This window comes from Dermacentor silvarum, chromosome 1 (assembly GCF_013339745.2).
Source record: "Dermacentor silvarum isolate Dsil-2018 chromosome 1, BIME_Dsil_1.4, whole genome shotgun sequence".
In the NCBI taxonomy this organism is placed as follows: Eukaryota; Metazoa; Arthropoda; class Arachnida; order Ixodida; family Ixodidae; genus Dermacentor; species Dermacentor silvarum.
The window spans coordinates 251,162,638-251,179,228 of record NC_051154.1 but is presented as its reverse complement, the minus strand read 5'-3'; the positions used below and the strand labels follow the sequence as shown (position 1 = coordinate 251,179,228).

At 44.7% G+C, this 16,591-nt stretch overlaps 1 protein-coding gene across 1 annotated transcript in view; it reads left to right on the top strand.

Annotated features, from left to right (window-relative positions):
- Positions 1–16,591, top strand: part of LOC119439143 (nose resistant to fluoxetine protein 6) — a 328,558-nt gene that overhangs the window by 298,670 nt on the left and 13,297 nt on the right. The window contains exons 9-11 of the mRNA XM_049660749.1: positions 8,629–8,751; positions 9,277–9,397; positions 13,406–13,595. Coding sequence (XP_049516706.1) covers positions 8,629–8,751; positions 9,277–9,397; positions 13,406–13,595 — 434 coding nt within the window. The remainder of the gene's footprint in view (positions 1–8,628; positions 8,752–9,276; positions 9,398–13,405; positions 13,596–16,591) is intronic.

The following is a 16,591-nucleotide window of genomic DNA, read 5'->3' as shown; positions in this document are numbered from 1 at the left end:
CAGGTTTTTTGAAGCGGGCCCGGGCCGGGCTCGGGCTTTCTGCGAGTTATTATCGGGCTTCTCAACTCTGAAAAACATGTATTTTTCGGTCTCGGGCCGGGTTCGGGCCAGTTTCGAGTCGGGCTCGGGCCGGGCTCGGGCTTAAGATAAAGGGGTGGCGGGCCGGGCCGGGCGGGTAACGTAGCTTATTTCCGGGCCCGGGCCGGGCTCGGGTCTCGCCATAAAAGTTTTGATCGGGCTCGGGCGGGCGCGCCCAATGTGAAAACGGGCCCGGGCCGGGCCCGGGCCGCAAAAATCGGCCCGTGCAGTGCTCTAATATATATATATATATATATATATATATATATATATATATATATATATATGGGTGTGCTTCGGAAAGCTGGTCGGGAGAATAGACAGAAGCGCGCGGTACATTTACTTGGGAGAAATTTGAGTGAAACGCCAACGCTCAAGGCCTAAATACGCGAAGCGCACTGCGCTTCTCAGAAACACCTTCGACGTGATGACCGGTCGCCGTTGCTACTGATTTTGCTGCTACGCACCAAACATTTAAAAAGCCCTAATGTCATAAACGCTTTTGTTGAACGCATCTTCCTTTGCAGCGTCGGACTGCTTTAACGCTGCGTTCGTCGACGTGCTTGGCCCGACTAAGTGAAGAACGAGTTGCTGAGGTGAACACAACCTTCAGCGTGGTCCCACGCTGCGAGTGAACGCAAAAGCTTCGCTAACACCGATTCGTACAGTGCGTGCGACTTGCATAATTTGCTCAAGGAAAGTCACCTCCACCAGCATTATCAAGTTTAAAGCGCGAGTGAATGACATTGCGTACGCGCTATTTGTACATATCCGTCTTGGCAAACGCTATTGCCGACGGTCAGGCGCACAACTTCCTCGCCATGTGGTCTGCTCGGTGTTCGTCGGAGAAAGCGGCACAGGCGCGGATTCTGCACGTTGGCTCCACTTATTGGCTCATATGCACCCCTTACCTATTGCTACACTACAAGTCTAGCGAAAGTCGGATAATATAAAGGCGGAGAATAATCTTGAAAGGTGGAAAAATCTATATATTCACCGGTACGCTGTAAACTGAATACCATTATCTTCTCCCTTGCGTATCACAGTACTCAGTGTCGCGCATCTCATGGATTTCCTGTACCGGTCCAGCACTTCAAAAAACTGAAGCAATGCCTGTTAATGAACACGTGCGCTATAATTTAACCATTTCCCGTTGGAGGATCCTGCACTGCATTACTCGGATCTGCACTGCATCTGTCTGGCCTCCTCCGCGAAGGTGTGCGCTGTGATCAATCCATCAAAACTGTCACCGTGCTATCTGTGCTTGAAATGCCCAAACTAAGTGAGAGGCCCATTAAAGCCTGCCTTCCTCGCATGTGTAGCGGTGCGTTTTTAAAGAGAATCATTCTTCTCCAAGAATCTGTAGTTTCTTACGTAGGACGGAGCTTTCACCGGCAAGGTAGTGCCAGTAAGTGCAGTTCTGTTCTGCCTCATAAAACAACAAATCACGGCAAAAAACTTATAATATAATCTCGCCTCATTGACATCTACTAATTTAGCACACAGCAAGACGTCTTAATGGAATTTTCTATGATATGGAATAGTTTCTTGTATCGACTTAAACAATTTTTATATTTGGCCTACCCCGTTCAGGGGCTATTGGGTATGTGCAACTGGGTATGTGCCCATTATCAGGAACGCTACAGAAAGCAATCGGACAAACAGTTTGAAACGCTGCTTACACACAAATCTTCGCATCAGCTAGAAGCCAATAGCGCATTGAGTCTGCATAATTTTTTTTGTTCTTTCTTAGTTTTCATAAATGCTGGACGTTCTGTCAATAACACGGCATACTCTTCCAGAACCATGGTTCCGGTATTCTTTTTCCTCATGTGCCTATACCTACTACCGCTCATTACGTCTGGACCAAACGCCCAAACCTACTTTCAAAATGTGCACGAAGACTTCCGGAGCCAGTGGCTGTTTCTGCTGCTACAAGTGCAAAACTACTGCTTCGACGTCAGCCCTGACACCGTAAGGACCTTTGTTGCACCTAACTTTGCAACACTCGAACGTCGCCTTTTTTCCGTAGTCATGCTTAAAGATGCATCTTTCAGTGAAAGCTTTGTTTTATTTGACCCCACGCGGTGACATAGGGGCTATGGCGTTGCGCTGCTGAGCACGAGGTAGTGGGTCTCAACCCTGGCCGCGTCAGCCGCATTCCGATGGGAGCGAAATGTAAAAACTCACGCGAACCGTACATGGGGTGCACGTTAAAGACCTCCAGGTTGTCAAAATTAATCCTGAGTCCTACAATATGGCGTTCCGCAGAATCATATTGTGGATTTGGCACGTGAAACATTACAATTAAATGTTTGTCTTTCAACACACAGGCCTCAAAAGATAGACACTGAGAAAAGGGTAAAAAGTTTTGTGCCGAAAGCGCACAAATCAAATAAATTCTGGGGGTTTACGTGCAAAAATCACGCTATGATTATGAGGCATGCCGTAGTGGGGGACACCTGATTAATGTTCGCTACCTGGTTTTTTTACCGCGCACGCAATTCACAGTATGTGGGAGTGAAGAGCCACTCATCTCTCAAACGTGCAGAATAGGCAGCGTGGCGCACTAAAGTATACAAGCGCTTTTCGGCCCTCTCTCGGCACGGTAATTTACTGTGCTTGAAGCGCTCAAATTAAGGGGTAATTCATGAATAGGGATCAGTAGGTAATACTGATCCCTACTCATGTATGTGGGAGCGATGAGACCGTTACAAAAGGTGGGGAGCGATGACTTCGCACGCCCTTTTGTTAGGCCTAAATGCCTAAACAAATTACCTAGAATGGCAAGAGAGAGAGAAGGGAGGAAGAAAAGGAAGGGAGGTTAACCAGACGTAGTTCAATTTGCTACCCTACACGTGGGGAGGGGGATGGGGGAGTGAAAGAAAGTCAGAGAGAAGACTCGAGTTTTGATCGCACATTCACTACCACTAAGCTATAGGTGCAGCATGTCTACAGTTTGGCACACAAGCCTGGTGCCTTCAAGTACTGAAGAGCTCCAATGGCTTTCCGGGCTGATGAGCTGTGAGGCCAGGCTCCCAAGACCTTTGCTTTTGTGAATGGCCTATCGTCCATTCTATTCTATCGTCCAATATCTATTCAAGGCATAGTGGTGAGCCTTGCGTTGTTTCTCGAAGCAAGAACAGTGGCACCGAATATGTTCGATGGTCTCTGGGCACACATAGGTGAGTCTGCCATTCCAATATGATAGCTGTAGGAGTTAGCGGAGGGTACTCCTACCCATAGCGGACACAGCCGAATGGACAGAACTTTTCACACGGTCTATGACCTGCGCGGACACGGTGCCATGAGTGCCCCAAAGGGAGAACGGACCAGTCGTCGAAAGCTCTCAAAGGCCAGCGTAGTGACTGCGTAAAATTCGACAAAAACGCTCCCTTGACGGAGCGCTTGTAAATTTCCGGCGCACGTGTCCCTTCTGGTAATCTATGAGAACGGGCCTGCCGAAAAATTCCGCAGAAATGTGACGACAGAAATTAGAGGCACCCATGCAGCGAGGAATAGCTAAGAGCGTATTTATCCTTTGTAGCCCCTCCTGCTAGGGCCAAATTACTGGCCTGCAGTATTGTGTAAATACAATAAATAATATATATATATATATATATATATATATATATATATATATTATGGGGAAGGGTGTCAAACACTTGCCTAAGGTCTAACAACGCTGCTAAAGAGGTCAGGCACAACCCAGTAGGTGGCAGCTTAAATTCAATTGTAGCCTCAGTGGCTTGGAGAATCTCGAGGCGGGGCAGCAATTGCCACCTCCCCTTTTTCTTTCTTTACTGGAATGTATTCAAAGGCTGTATGGAACGCATTCATTTCAGTCTTGGCTCTAATCACTTAACTGATAAATCAGTACGACTCCTTACGATGCAACGCTAGTCTGGACCGGAACAGCTTGGTGGTGGAACAGTGAGACTCAGTTGGTCGTATGTAGGGACAGTTGTCCTAGGCTCTGACTTGGGAAAAGTACAAGAGTAAGGCGCTGTGTACTTCTGTATATATCGTCAATGTTCTTCTGCAAACTCTGCATTTGACTGTGTAAATATTTTCGCTGCAATATATCTCCAAGTTTGTTACCTCCAACCTGCCTCCTGCTTCATCAATGCCTATTATCACCTTTAAGCGACTTGATCAAATTCAAGGAGGAAGAACAAACGTTACTCAAGAATTGTTGCATTTCACTTTTTTCAAGTTTCATTTTTTTTGCAATTTCGTGTCCTCGGGCTTAGCAGCACAGCGCCAAAGCCACTACACAACCCCGGCGGGTGTCGAGAAACATGGCTTTCAATTGTAGATATCACTTGATTGTGGAATGCAAAAAGAAAATCGAATTGCCTATTTAATTTTTTTTCCTGGCACGACGCAAAATAGACGCAAAGTTGCCTGTGGCAAATAGCACAATTCTAACCCTTGAGCTAAATCACTCGATAAGGTGGCCATTACTTCTGCGACAAATCCACATGCTCAATTGCATTACCTTCTTAACTAATTACCCAAAGTCACTAATTTCCATCTAGGAATTGTAGCTAGTGAGTTTGCAATATACTTGGAACGAATTAGGAGGATGGCCCCGGTTTCAAGGTATGCGCCGTCACACTTGCGGTAAAAATGCACTGTTGTTCCACTTACTTTTTAAAGAAAGCGCTGTTTCACGCATTGACGCACAAAAGTAACTAGAAGGCATTTCGTCGGCTGCATTTCGTCGGAAGCATTTCGTCGGCTGCTTTGAAAATTAATATTTTTAAGCTGTCATAGTTCTGGGCACGAATTCGTTCTAAACCATATCGCCTTGCATACTCAATATTGCGGCAATTCGTAGGCTGAAATATGTGCCCTAAAGCAATTAATGAAGCCAGAGAAAGCAAATAGGAAATTATTTTTACATTTAATTGAAAAGTAAAAACATTAAGAGAAAGGAAAATGAAAGCGGATGAAAAGACAGCATGCCGCAGGTGGGACTCGAGCCCGCATCTTCTGTATTATACGCATGCCAGACTTCATGATTTCAGCTACTGCGGTGGCCGTCTTCCAGTCCGCTTTCTTGAATATTTGTGGATGCGTACAGTCGTCGACTTTTTGAAGTTGATCACGGGAGCGCCGACCGAAGTTTCCTTAAATGCTCTCCGGCGGACGCCTTTCGGCGATGCACAGAGAATAATCGACTCTCTCGCTCTCTCCGGCCGTCTTCTTTCCGTCGTCACTCTCAGGTGAAGTGCAAGATTATTAACCTTATGCTCCCCATCTGTCTCTATTGCTTATGATACACAGTAGTTCACCGCAAAGGAACTCTCACGAGTTGCATTTGAAATATTCAATGTGATAGAAACGAACTAATAAGGCGATATGGTATACATCGTGAGTGATGATGCGTAAGAAGGCAGCCACAGAGGAGGAAAAGGTCACCTAAGCTCAGTACTGCCTCACTGCAAGCTATCTCGGAAGAATGGGAGGGGGGAGGGGACTACATACTGCATGAACTTGTGGCCCGTGCTCGCCTTATTACCTCTAAAAAGTCGCGGAGTGTACAAGGTTAGCCCTGAGAGTGTTAACCAGCGCCGCTCACGGCTAAATCAGCGGATGCGCAATGTCCTTTAAGTGCAGCTGCACATTACACCTGCACGATTAGGAGCATCTGGCCAAGAAACTCTCATATCCTACCCCGCGCCATTAAGGCTGCCAAATGCGTATAAGGCCCTCGTTCATTCAATAGTGAGGGCCTCCGTTTAGTCTTGATGTCCTGTTCTTTGGTGAAGGTTTATGCGGAGAGCAGAAACAACCTGCAAATGCGCAAACCCATTGTTGCGGTACATTCATATCATACAGGGCTTCATGAGTTTTTATTATGTATGTCCCTTTTAATATTACTACATATAACGTGGTAACGCGTGGTAACGCGGTAAATTCTCCGAATAACAGAAAAAGAAACAATGCATGTACATAACAAATTCAAGACAAGTTGTGAATTTGTTACATTACCTAATAAATTGATCACTGAGTTGATGACGCATCTGTACATTGTAGACTTGAAGCCTGTCAGTTTAGGAACGATATTATTTTGCAAAGTATGCTCCTAGCGCAATTGCGAGTATATGATATGTCCGTCGCGCACTTTAATAGAGGCAGTTAGTAGCAGCCTCATCAGCACGCTGACTCAATCAATATTTATTTTCAGCGCGCACACTCATGAAATCAATTGCATGCACAGAAGTGTGCTTCAACCTTTCTAAACTTATGAACGATCTCCAAGCAGTTTTTATCTAGACGTGCACGACGCATGACGTCATTAGGATGGTTCTATGGGATGGTTAGGGTAGCCCGGTAGGCTACCCTGCACTGGGGAAGGGGGAAAGCGGATTGAAAGAGGAAAATCAAGAGAGGAGTCCACGCTTTACACTGTTACACACACAAGCGTTCATCGCTGAGTGAGTCACAGGCGGTCACACAGGCTGCATGGTGCATTTATAAAATGCAGCAGCGCCTTTGTGACCTTGCACACAGCCGACGCACGCGGCCACGGGCCCAAGATCTCCTCTGTGAAAGGCCTGTCATCTAAGTGCCCAAAACCGGTCATGTAGCACAGCATGGCCCCATATCAGAGCATCTAGTAACGCTTACAAGGTTGCACTGTGAACTTGCCGTGTATTGCACTCAATACTCCAAATGCACAGGCTATTGAATGTATTGAAGAGTATGCACGTGACAGCCGCTAGAACATGTCACTAACTTATTTGTTTTCCTATCGCAGCGAATACTTGCTCACCTGTGGTACCTATCCGTAGACTTCCAATTCTTCCTTCTAAGCCTGCCGATACTTCTGCTGCTGAAGAAGTGAGTAATTTCGTTGCGCAGTGCATTAATATTTGTTTGGCCATCGTTTTGTCGCGATAGCGCTATTGTATGCGCATTTGCGCACAATTGTACCCAAGACGAGTTGGTGCTGAATAAAAGTACGTCTAGCATTCAAGTTCGAGTTTTTTTTTTTCATCTGTTGCAGCACGAAAATACATACAAAAAATTATATTTTGAGGGATTAAAAGCCAACTTCAACAAAATTTTTGACCGTGTAGAAAGCCTATAGTTTGAGATAGTTTAAATATACAGCAGGCCTCCATGCGAAACCCTGCGTTTGAAGTACAGTGAAAGTGTTCTAAAAAGCACGAAGAAATACACGTTTTTGATGCAGAAACTGCAAAGAACGCGGTTATTAGTGCTCGCCAGAAATGATGCAACACCGAGAACGTTAATAAGCAGCGAGGCATGGCCTCCAAGATTAAGCTGCGCCCGCGGTGCACTGGGAATATCGGAGGCGATGAGCTGGAATTTGTGTCGCCTCCGCTAACCATGAGATTCGCGCTTCGTCTGCTAGCGTGCTATAGTTAAATGTTGTTACTAAGGAATATCGACACCTACCAGCTCTGCAGCTTTGCCACGATTGCTTCAGTTGAATATGCTCTATAACAAATTAAGGCAAAGTAAAATTTTGTTGGGGTTTATTTATTTATTTGTTTGTTTATTACCTTATTACAGCCTTGCAGAGGGGAGTGGTAACCAGAAATACATAATCAAAAAGAACCGAAATTATAGACATGACAAAAATAAAATACAGGTGGCCAATTAACAAATAAAAAGACGGAACAGTAAATCTTATTTAAATAACGTTGGCTGGTATTGAAAAAACAAAACAAAATTAAGTAAGCGCTATAAGATTAATACGATAAAAGAAGCTGATACAGACACAAGTCCTATTCATGCAATGTTAGCTAGCTAAGACGTTTTTGAAGTACTTATGGTTTTGAATCTTTGCAATTCTCGCAGGATGAACTTTGACCGGAACTCAAAAGGGACCGTATTAAGGTTCTATTTCGAGAATTTACTATTTCTACGGCTCATGTTGTGCACAGTACCAATCGGCCACTTCCACAATCGTTTTATCCTTCGCCTAGCTGTTTCACTCGGTGTGATCAAATTTATACATGCCCATAATTTGACGCAGTTGTGGCGCGGATATCTATGCAATGACTAAATACTTCTTGAAGGATCAGTCACACGCAATGCATTACATGTATGCCTCAGATAGCTGTCATACAAAAGACGTCAAAACAAAATAATGTGCAACCCCTTTGCATCAGAATTTATTTCTCACTGTTAGAGAAATAGGAAAGTGCGATCAGCCACAGAAACTACAGGTTGCATCACAAGCGCTTGCATTTCGTGCTACGTTATGCCCTCTGTTGATGAGCAGACGCTGGCAAACTAACTTTGATCGGTAATGTGAGCGTCTCGTAAATGAACTTCGGAAGGGTTTAACTGAACATTGGTGAATAGGCATTGACTGCTAAATACTGCCCCTTATCGGACACACGATTTCTAATTTAAGAGCCAACTTACCCGCAAGGTACGTTTGCTGTGAAGGCAGCATGCCCGACAATTTTTCAGACGTTACTTTTACCTTTCCTATTTATGTAATTGTCAAGGCAGCAGTTGAGCACTTCATGTTTTGTTGCGTTTGTTTTTGTTTTCTTACAGTCGTCCTAAGATTGCTGTGGCTATATTTGCACTGCTTTCGCTGGTCGGGTGTACCATTGCAACATGGCAAGTGGCCGTTAACGACATGACACCTTTCGTCGTCGGGGTGACAGAGTCGCCATCGTAAGTATAACTCATTTTCTATTTCCATTTTGCCGCAGCCCTAAATCTAAATGAATTTGTAGGCTTAAACGGTGATTGCCGATCATGGACGGCCCCGACGTAGGAGGAGCTTTATAATACGGGCCCTGAACCTTGAAGATCACTTGCTAATACATCGTGCTTGTCACCTCTGTAGTTATCATCAACCAAAGGTCTTTGTGTCGTCATGGCAGGCCGTCATTTACTCCAAGTCATTTATATTAAGAACCACCGGTGGCTGAAACCACCTCCCTGCCTCCATCGCTGCCGTCTAGCAGTTGTTTTGAAAAATCCGCGTATGCATATATTGGTCCTTGCCTTTCGTATCTGTGGAGTACTCTGTGGCTAGAGAAATTGTTGGTAATTAAGCATAATTAGTCTATAAGCCAATAAATTTCTAATGCCTTCGTTGAAACACGCAGTTCTTTTAGTTGAATACGTCATTCAATGTTCAAAATAATTTTTTCTGCTATTTGCTTTTATTTTTCCCTCTCTCTCTCCTTGCAGAAGATTGTTTAGGACTGGTTACCGCTACTACTTCTACCCCTTCTACCACGCCGTGTGCTATTTTTCGGGCTGCATAACATTTTTCTTGGTTGCATGGTTCAGGGAGAGAAAGATACCTAAGGTGAGTTTCATGTCAGGTGAGTACTGTATAAAAAACCGAGACCTTGTCTTTGCAACGAGCAAAGAATGGCATAAGGAAAGTAATTATGCTAACGCACAAATGACTTGCACAGTTTAAATAAACGTAGATGACCTCGGTCCACCAATGTGAGGCTTCACAGGGGCAATTCACGCTCAAGCGAAAGCCATTGTGCATCTAGTGAGAGCCCAAGGAAAAGACAACAAAATAAAAAGAAGTCGTACATTCACCATCAGATGAATATATATATAAGCCTTACTTGTCAGCGCCACGGGAGTTCAGAATAGGGCAACTGCGTTGAGGGGCTTTAGCCACCCCCTTATCCCCAAAGTTTCGCGCCTTAGAGAGTTTCACACGAAGGTTACTAGAGGAAAATTTGGAGCGGCCATTAATTGTTTAGCTACCCTGAGAATCGCGGAAAGTAAGTGAATCTTGCTACCATTTGAAATGGAATATTTGAGGTAAACACGCACTGCAGCGTGTTCCCTTGCCCTTTGTGATTCAAATCTGTTGCGTGCTAGCCTCACAACTTTTTTTTTAGTAGGTAGACATTATACGTTCAAGATTAGTTATACTGCCTAATTTTTTGTCGGTAGGTAAATCAAAACACTCCTGCAGTGTCACAAGTGCCTTCAGTTGGGTCACGGCGGAGGTATTTGTAATAAAGTGGCGGTACGTTTACGCTGCGCTGAACCCCCCACCACGGAATTTTACCAAGCGACTGTTATGAGATGCCCAAACTGCCAGGACCATATAAAAAGATTGCCCGGGAATCGGGAAGGTGCGGAGTGTCCGAAAGCAGATTTTAAGTGAAGGCACCACGCACCGGGACGCGGCTACTTTTATTAAAAAATAACGCGCCCGCCGCCGCCGTTTCTCCAATTAAGAACGTCTGACAGCGCCAGTTGTGACGCGTCACCACGTCGTAGTCAGGTTTGCAGCGCGATGTTACTAATTGCTATTAGAGCACCTTTCTGCTTGTCACTAAGGAAGAAAAGTTTGAAAGTTCCATGACACCTAAGACTAAAAACATTAATGACGGTATATGATTTCACTTGAACAAGTAGATTCATGTGTTCTGCCATGGTGGTAACGGAGGCTTCAATGTATTTAGTATTGTAACTGAACAAAGAGAATTGAGCACATGTTGTTAACGGAATAAGTCCATGCTATTTACTCATTAAAAGCAACACCTTAAAAGCAAACTGAATCTACTTGCTTAAGGGGAGTATTGCGGATGGATGAAAATTGTTTCAGCGTCAGTTATCTTATTCCATGCTGAATAATAGTAGCAACCTGGATGAGTTATTTCTTTTTGCACATTATGGTTCAAGGCTATTCACTTTCCGCCAATTTCACAGCTCCTTCAATCAGACATCCGCATATTTTAACATGGAGCCTATACCACGTGCCCTTGTGTATTTTACCTGCATTAAAAGTGAGGGAGCAAGTAAGATCTTGAATAAATAACTGATGTACAAGAAAAGAAGCAGTGGGCTTAAAATTGAGCCCTATGGTACACAGGTACGTATGTCTTTGTTGTTGGACAATGTTTTATTCAGATTGATACAATGTGACCCTAATGTAAAATATCTGTAATATCCAATGCAATGACCCTTTTGTCAAACAACAGGAATTTACCCAACAGAAGTGCCGAATTAGCCGTCTTGAATGCTTTTTTATTGCAGGCAAAGTTCGACGTTACGATTTTGTTTTATACGTTATTATTTTAAACTTCGCTTCAATTAAAACCATTTTAATAGATTTATGATTTTGGAAACTAAAATGTTGCACTGGAAACAAACATTCATGTTAATATATGGGTTTTATTTTACTTAAAGGCTCTCGATTACCATTGACAAGCTATTGTGCTTTGAAGTCTACATAACAAACTTGGACAGAAATTCTGGAGATGGACAAGCAACGACTTCACTGCCACCAGCTGAAAAGTAGCGATGAAACGGCACCTTCCGCAAATATCTAGTCACAGAGGCATAAAACTGGAATGTAGTCGGGAAAATGGATCCTACAGCGCAGAATACAGAATACAGAATGTTTTTTTTTCAACAATCTTGTTGGTGGTCCTCGAGGCGAAAAACTGTGACATACAGAATGTCTGAAGACCCTCACATGGCAGCAGTTGTCTTCCATCGGCATACAACATAAGAACACTCATCCTTTAGCATATATAAATACAAAAAAAGAAGAAGAAACGACCTTCAATATACACCATGAAAAACACTCATCTCTTAGCATATATAATTACAACGCAGTTGTAAAATGAAAAAAAAAATCACCGATTATTACGATACTCCCTAATGCCAAGTTTGAGCGCACCTCTATACGCAATGTAGTCAAGAGTTCGACGGAATACCGTCTGGTCAGGTAAAAGCATAGTTATTTGTGAAGCAGGTCACTGACCAAGGTCAAAATGAAAATAAAATGAATTTTATTTTCATTTTGACCTTGGTCCGTGACCTGCTTCACAAATAACCTCTATACGCGTTTTCATTTCTCGATATATTGGCTGGTGCGAACAATCTCCCTCGTGCGGCACGTTGCAAATGGAGAAAAGTGTTGCGCGACTGCATCGCTAATCGGGAGATCACGAGAGGCAGCGCGTGGGTCACCAGCGGGCGTGATCGACAGCAGCCGCCGCAGACAGACCTCAACTTATGCAGTGCTTTGTTTTCATATATGGTATTGTTGGATGCGGTTGCCACATGTCATCGGTGAACAAACGTCGGCGCGCTACTTTGGCGCCATCTCGCAGCGGTCGTCGCCTGTCTTTCGCGGCACTACGCTTTTCTTCCCACGCTTTCACCATACTCTCATTCTCGCCCTTTGTTCGCTATCGCCGCCTTTCATCACCCGCTGCGCGTTCGCTCTTTCATTCTTCGCTGTGCTATTTTACGCCGAGGCAGAACGCCGAAGCTCAACGCAGGAACGGCCGGCTAAGCTCTAAAATAAACGATACTATGCCATCAACACAACTCAAATGTATTAAGAGCCCATCCCAGTGCATACTATCCACGCATCCCCCCTGTATCGGTACTGGTGTCTGCGTCCATTTATTTCAGTTTTAACAAAGCTCTCAAAATTTGAACACTGGGAGTTTATGCAAAACGACAAATATTCTGCAGACATGAACGACTTGCTGACGTAGTAATGCATGAATTCGAACATAAAAGTGGCTGTACATAGTAGGTATCTGCTTCATTTGGCTCCATAGAGCGCGTATTTAAGGTGCGTGCAGATCTTTTCACAGTTTCATTTTTGAGTGCATAGACAAAAACATCTCGCTACACGCCATGCGCCAAGAAATGACCGATATGTTTTACACTATATAATGTCGCTTTGTAGTCAAGATAACGTGAGTAGTTTTTTTAGCTACGCCGCCACTGTGCGAGCATAGGGACCTAGGTCACGGTTGTGTTATCCCTGTATATTGATGTGGAAAACCTAAAATAGTGATCCTAGTATCCCAGGATGGTGAAAATCCTAGTATCATCATCACTACATTAGAAATCCTAGTAAAATGATGGGGGAAAACCCGGTGCACTGCGTTGCGGTAGAGAGGAGGACTCAACGAAATGTCCCGAACTTCAGCGTACATAGTATACATTGAATTGCCCTTTCAAATCGATGCGGCGGCCGAAGAATGTAATCGAAGGCACGAAGTTGTGCTTCACACCACTTTGGGAAATACGTGTCCGACGCATGCGGGAATCGAACTAGTGACCTCACACTCCGTTGCATAGCACCACATAAGCTTAGCCACCACATCGCGTCTGCGCAAACAATTATATCTGTATAGCAGATACAGGCTACGCCTCCAGGCACGCACATGGAATTGCATATTGAAGTTTTTAAACAGGAAATACAACAGAACTCCGAATGCGCGCATAGAAAGCATTTTTCATGCTTTTGAACAAAGAGAACAGCAATGATTATTTTTCACGCAACGACCTGTTTTTTTTTTTTTTTCAGATGTTCCAGATAGCAGCGTGGCTTCTTGCTGTCGCAAGTGGGCTCTGCTGTATCTTCATGAAGACAGCATGGTACCGCACCGACAACCCCACGACCGAGTTCGGCAATCTGTCCACAGCCTTTTTCGACCGCATCCTGTGGTCCATTTGTCTCATCTGGATCACTCTCGCTTGTGCCACTGGAAGAGGAGGTATTTGCGAGAGCCCGTACCTATTACCGAAAACACTCAAAACAAATCATTCTTTTGTTTAAGCGATGCTAGTACTGCGCCTATAGATACTGTGAAGAATATATGCTTGAAAGTTCACTCCAAAAGACGACCAATGTTTTTGACATACCCAATCGAGATAGCACAGTGTAAATTTTAGGTGATTTAGGGTATGTTTCTTACACTGCACTAAATGTTTTATTCATTCATTCAGAAAGCCAACTAGATGCCGGTCCTAACCCCCGTCCGAACCATCAAACGGCACAGCACTCAGCACAGTGGGCTATTACATTCTTTAAAAATGTGGTAATGAAAGAACCACACATAAAATTATGCACCTACTGGGTGTTTCAGCGAACACTTTCAGAAATATTAAAATTCCTGCGGAATAGCACAATTCTAGTGAATGAGCTGGTATACTCGAAAAGGCGGACATTATATATACTTGCACAAAAAATGCATAATCGACTAATTACCAAAAATTCACTAATTACGTTTTTCAGTATGACCTTATGACCCATATTGCAACAAATTCTAGCCGTGGAGGTGGCAAGGTGGTTCCACTTAAAACGAATTCTCCGGATGACGCCAGTTTTTAGATATTAATTCCCGAACTTTGCGAAGAAATGCGTTGGCGTTCCGTTACTGTTGTGCTTCATTGCATAAAACTACGATGTATGAAAGTAATAGAACATAAACTTGGGCGAGTTGATGGGAATTCATCTATAGGAATATAACTGCGCTAGATAGACAAGGACACAGGCAAAGAAGCCAGTGTCGTGTTCTTCTCTGCCTGTGTCCTTGTCTGTCTATAGCGCTGTTATTTTCCTAAACATGAGTAAAAAAATGTCACAGTTTCGCCCTAAGGGCGAAGCAATGATTGCGATAGCAACACAGCAATGTCATACGAAGTAAGGTGAGCGGCTTTGGTAGCAATATGAATTGTAATAAACATGAGCTGATTAAGTAAGCAGGTGTGCTGCGGCGTAAGTAGACCGACATGAAGATAGACTCGATGACCACGAGAAGGCGCGTGTGAAACGGTGGTGTTGATGAGAAGCGCTTCCCGTGGGCAGCGCGTGCGAAGGGACACACCTGTAGCGCTGCACTGCCGATCCGGGCAGCATTGCGTGTGTAGCGTGCGTTGGAAAATGTGGCCCGACTATTACTAACTGAATGAACAAGCGTGGTGTGAGCGCGCACACACAAACATGAATAGATCACACTGAATGACTGCAGACAACGACCGTCAAAACTCTGGCAGCAAGCGGATACGCCGCAGCGGCGAAGGTACGTGCGGTCTATCGCTTCAACGGAAACTGAGCGGCGAATGCACGCGGCGCAAAAAGGTCAGAGCCGTGTGGAGATAAGAGACGGTGCGAGCGAGCGACGAGCGCGGTTGTTGGCAGAGTGGAAGTGCGCCCCCCGCTCCCTCCGGCGCTGGCTTCCCGCTTCCTTGCTTGCGCGTGGGAGGTTGAGTGCGTTCGCTCTCCGTGATAGCGCGCGCCCCGCACGCTTCCGCTCGGGCATACGGCACGCGGCGAAGATTTTATCTATAGGGAACCTCACGGCGACGGCGACGGCGACGACGACGGCGACGCCGACGGCAGAAATCCGGTTGAAGTGTCCATATAATTGCTATCGCAATAAAAGTAAATGGAACGGCAATGCATGCGAAGTTTCGAATGAAGTAAGCGCGTCCTGCGCCGAGGGGTAACTTGATAACGGTGATTATACGATGATAAACGGCCACTGGTGATATGCAAAACAATGTGCGGGTGGCAATATCTTTAATTTAAAAAAAGGAAATGGAAGTGGGAAAAACTGCCGGTGGTAGCTCAACCCACAACCTCCACATCAAGGCTGTTTGACATACGGCGACTGTAGCGAAAAATAAAAAATCGGTGCAGTCGCACTCGTCGCCATGCGATTTTTGGAGGGCTCATTTCACACGATGGCGATTTCAACAATGCGACTGGTGCGGCGGCCAGGGTTGCTTGCTGTCCGATTTTGTGGCATACGCCGCATAATTTTTCAAATGCAATGAAAAAAAAACTGTGCATTCAATTATTATTGAACTGTTTTAATAGCATGAAATATTGCACGTATTTATAATTTAAAAACGCGTTGAAATTTAAGTTTGTTTTAGTGTGCGCAACAGCGGTTCCTGAAGTTCAGTGCGAGGAGACATGGCGGATGTAAACAGCTGTTCGCAGCTGGTCGTTCAGCGCTGTGTGTTGTCTCGTGTGCCTTGTATGTGCGTTACAAGAGGATTTATCTTTATATAATTAATTTAGAAGAGGACTTATCAAGAGGACTTATTTTTATTTATATTACAAGATGACTTATCAACAAGTCCATATAGCTATGCTCATCGCATATGCAGTTTTCGCAATTGGACTGCAGCGAAGTCGTCCGGTCAGCGCTGAGAGACCCTCGCGCTACCCGTGCTTAGCGTCAGATTCTGAAGAAATTATGTGTGTTTATTGCTCGTAATTGCGCATGACCGGTGCCTGCTCCTAGACATATTCTTGTATCAAACGTAGCAGAAGCACCAACCCGAAGGCTCACGTCTGCACCTGAAGGAAGCTGCAAATGATCGGTGTCGAATTACTGAACATGGAATGGAATTTGTGTTGTGAACTTCAAACTTGGCGCTAGCCTCATTCGTCTATCGCAGCACGTGTGCTGTAATTATGTATAGACGTCCTCTGAATATTTCGAAAGGCGTAAAGCCCGACACTTCAGATTTTAAAAGCCCGCGAATACACGTAAAGCGCCTCCAGCAGCCTGTCGCGCGGCAATGGTGCGAACCTTCAAGTGTGCGCGCAACTGTGCTCCCTCTGTCTCCTTTCTTTCTCTATTTATCCCTATAGTCCCTTCCCCCAGTGCCGGGTAGCAAACCTGACGTGCGTCTGGTTAACCTCCCTGCCTTTCCTTTCTTCTATTTCTCTCTCTGTGTGTGTACGTCGGCGAAA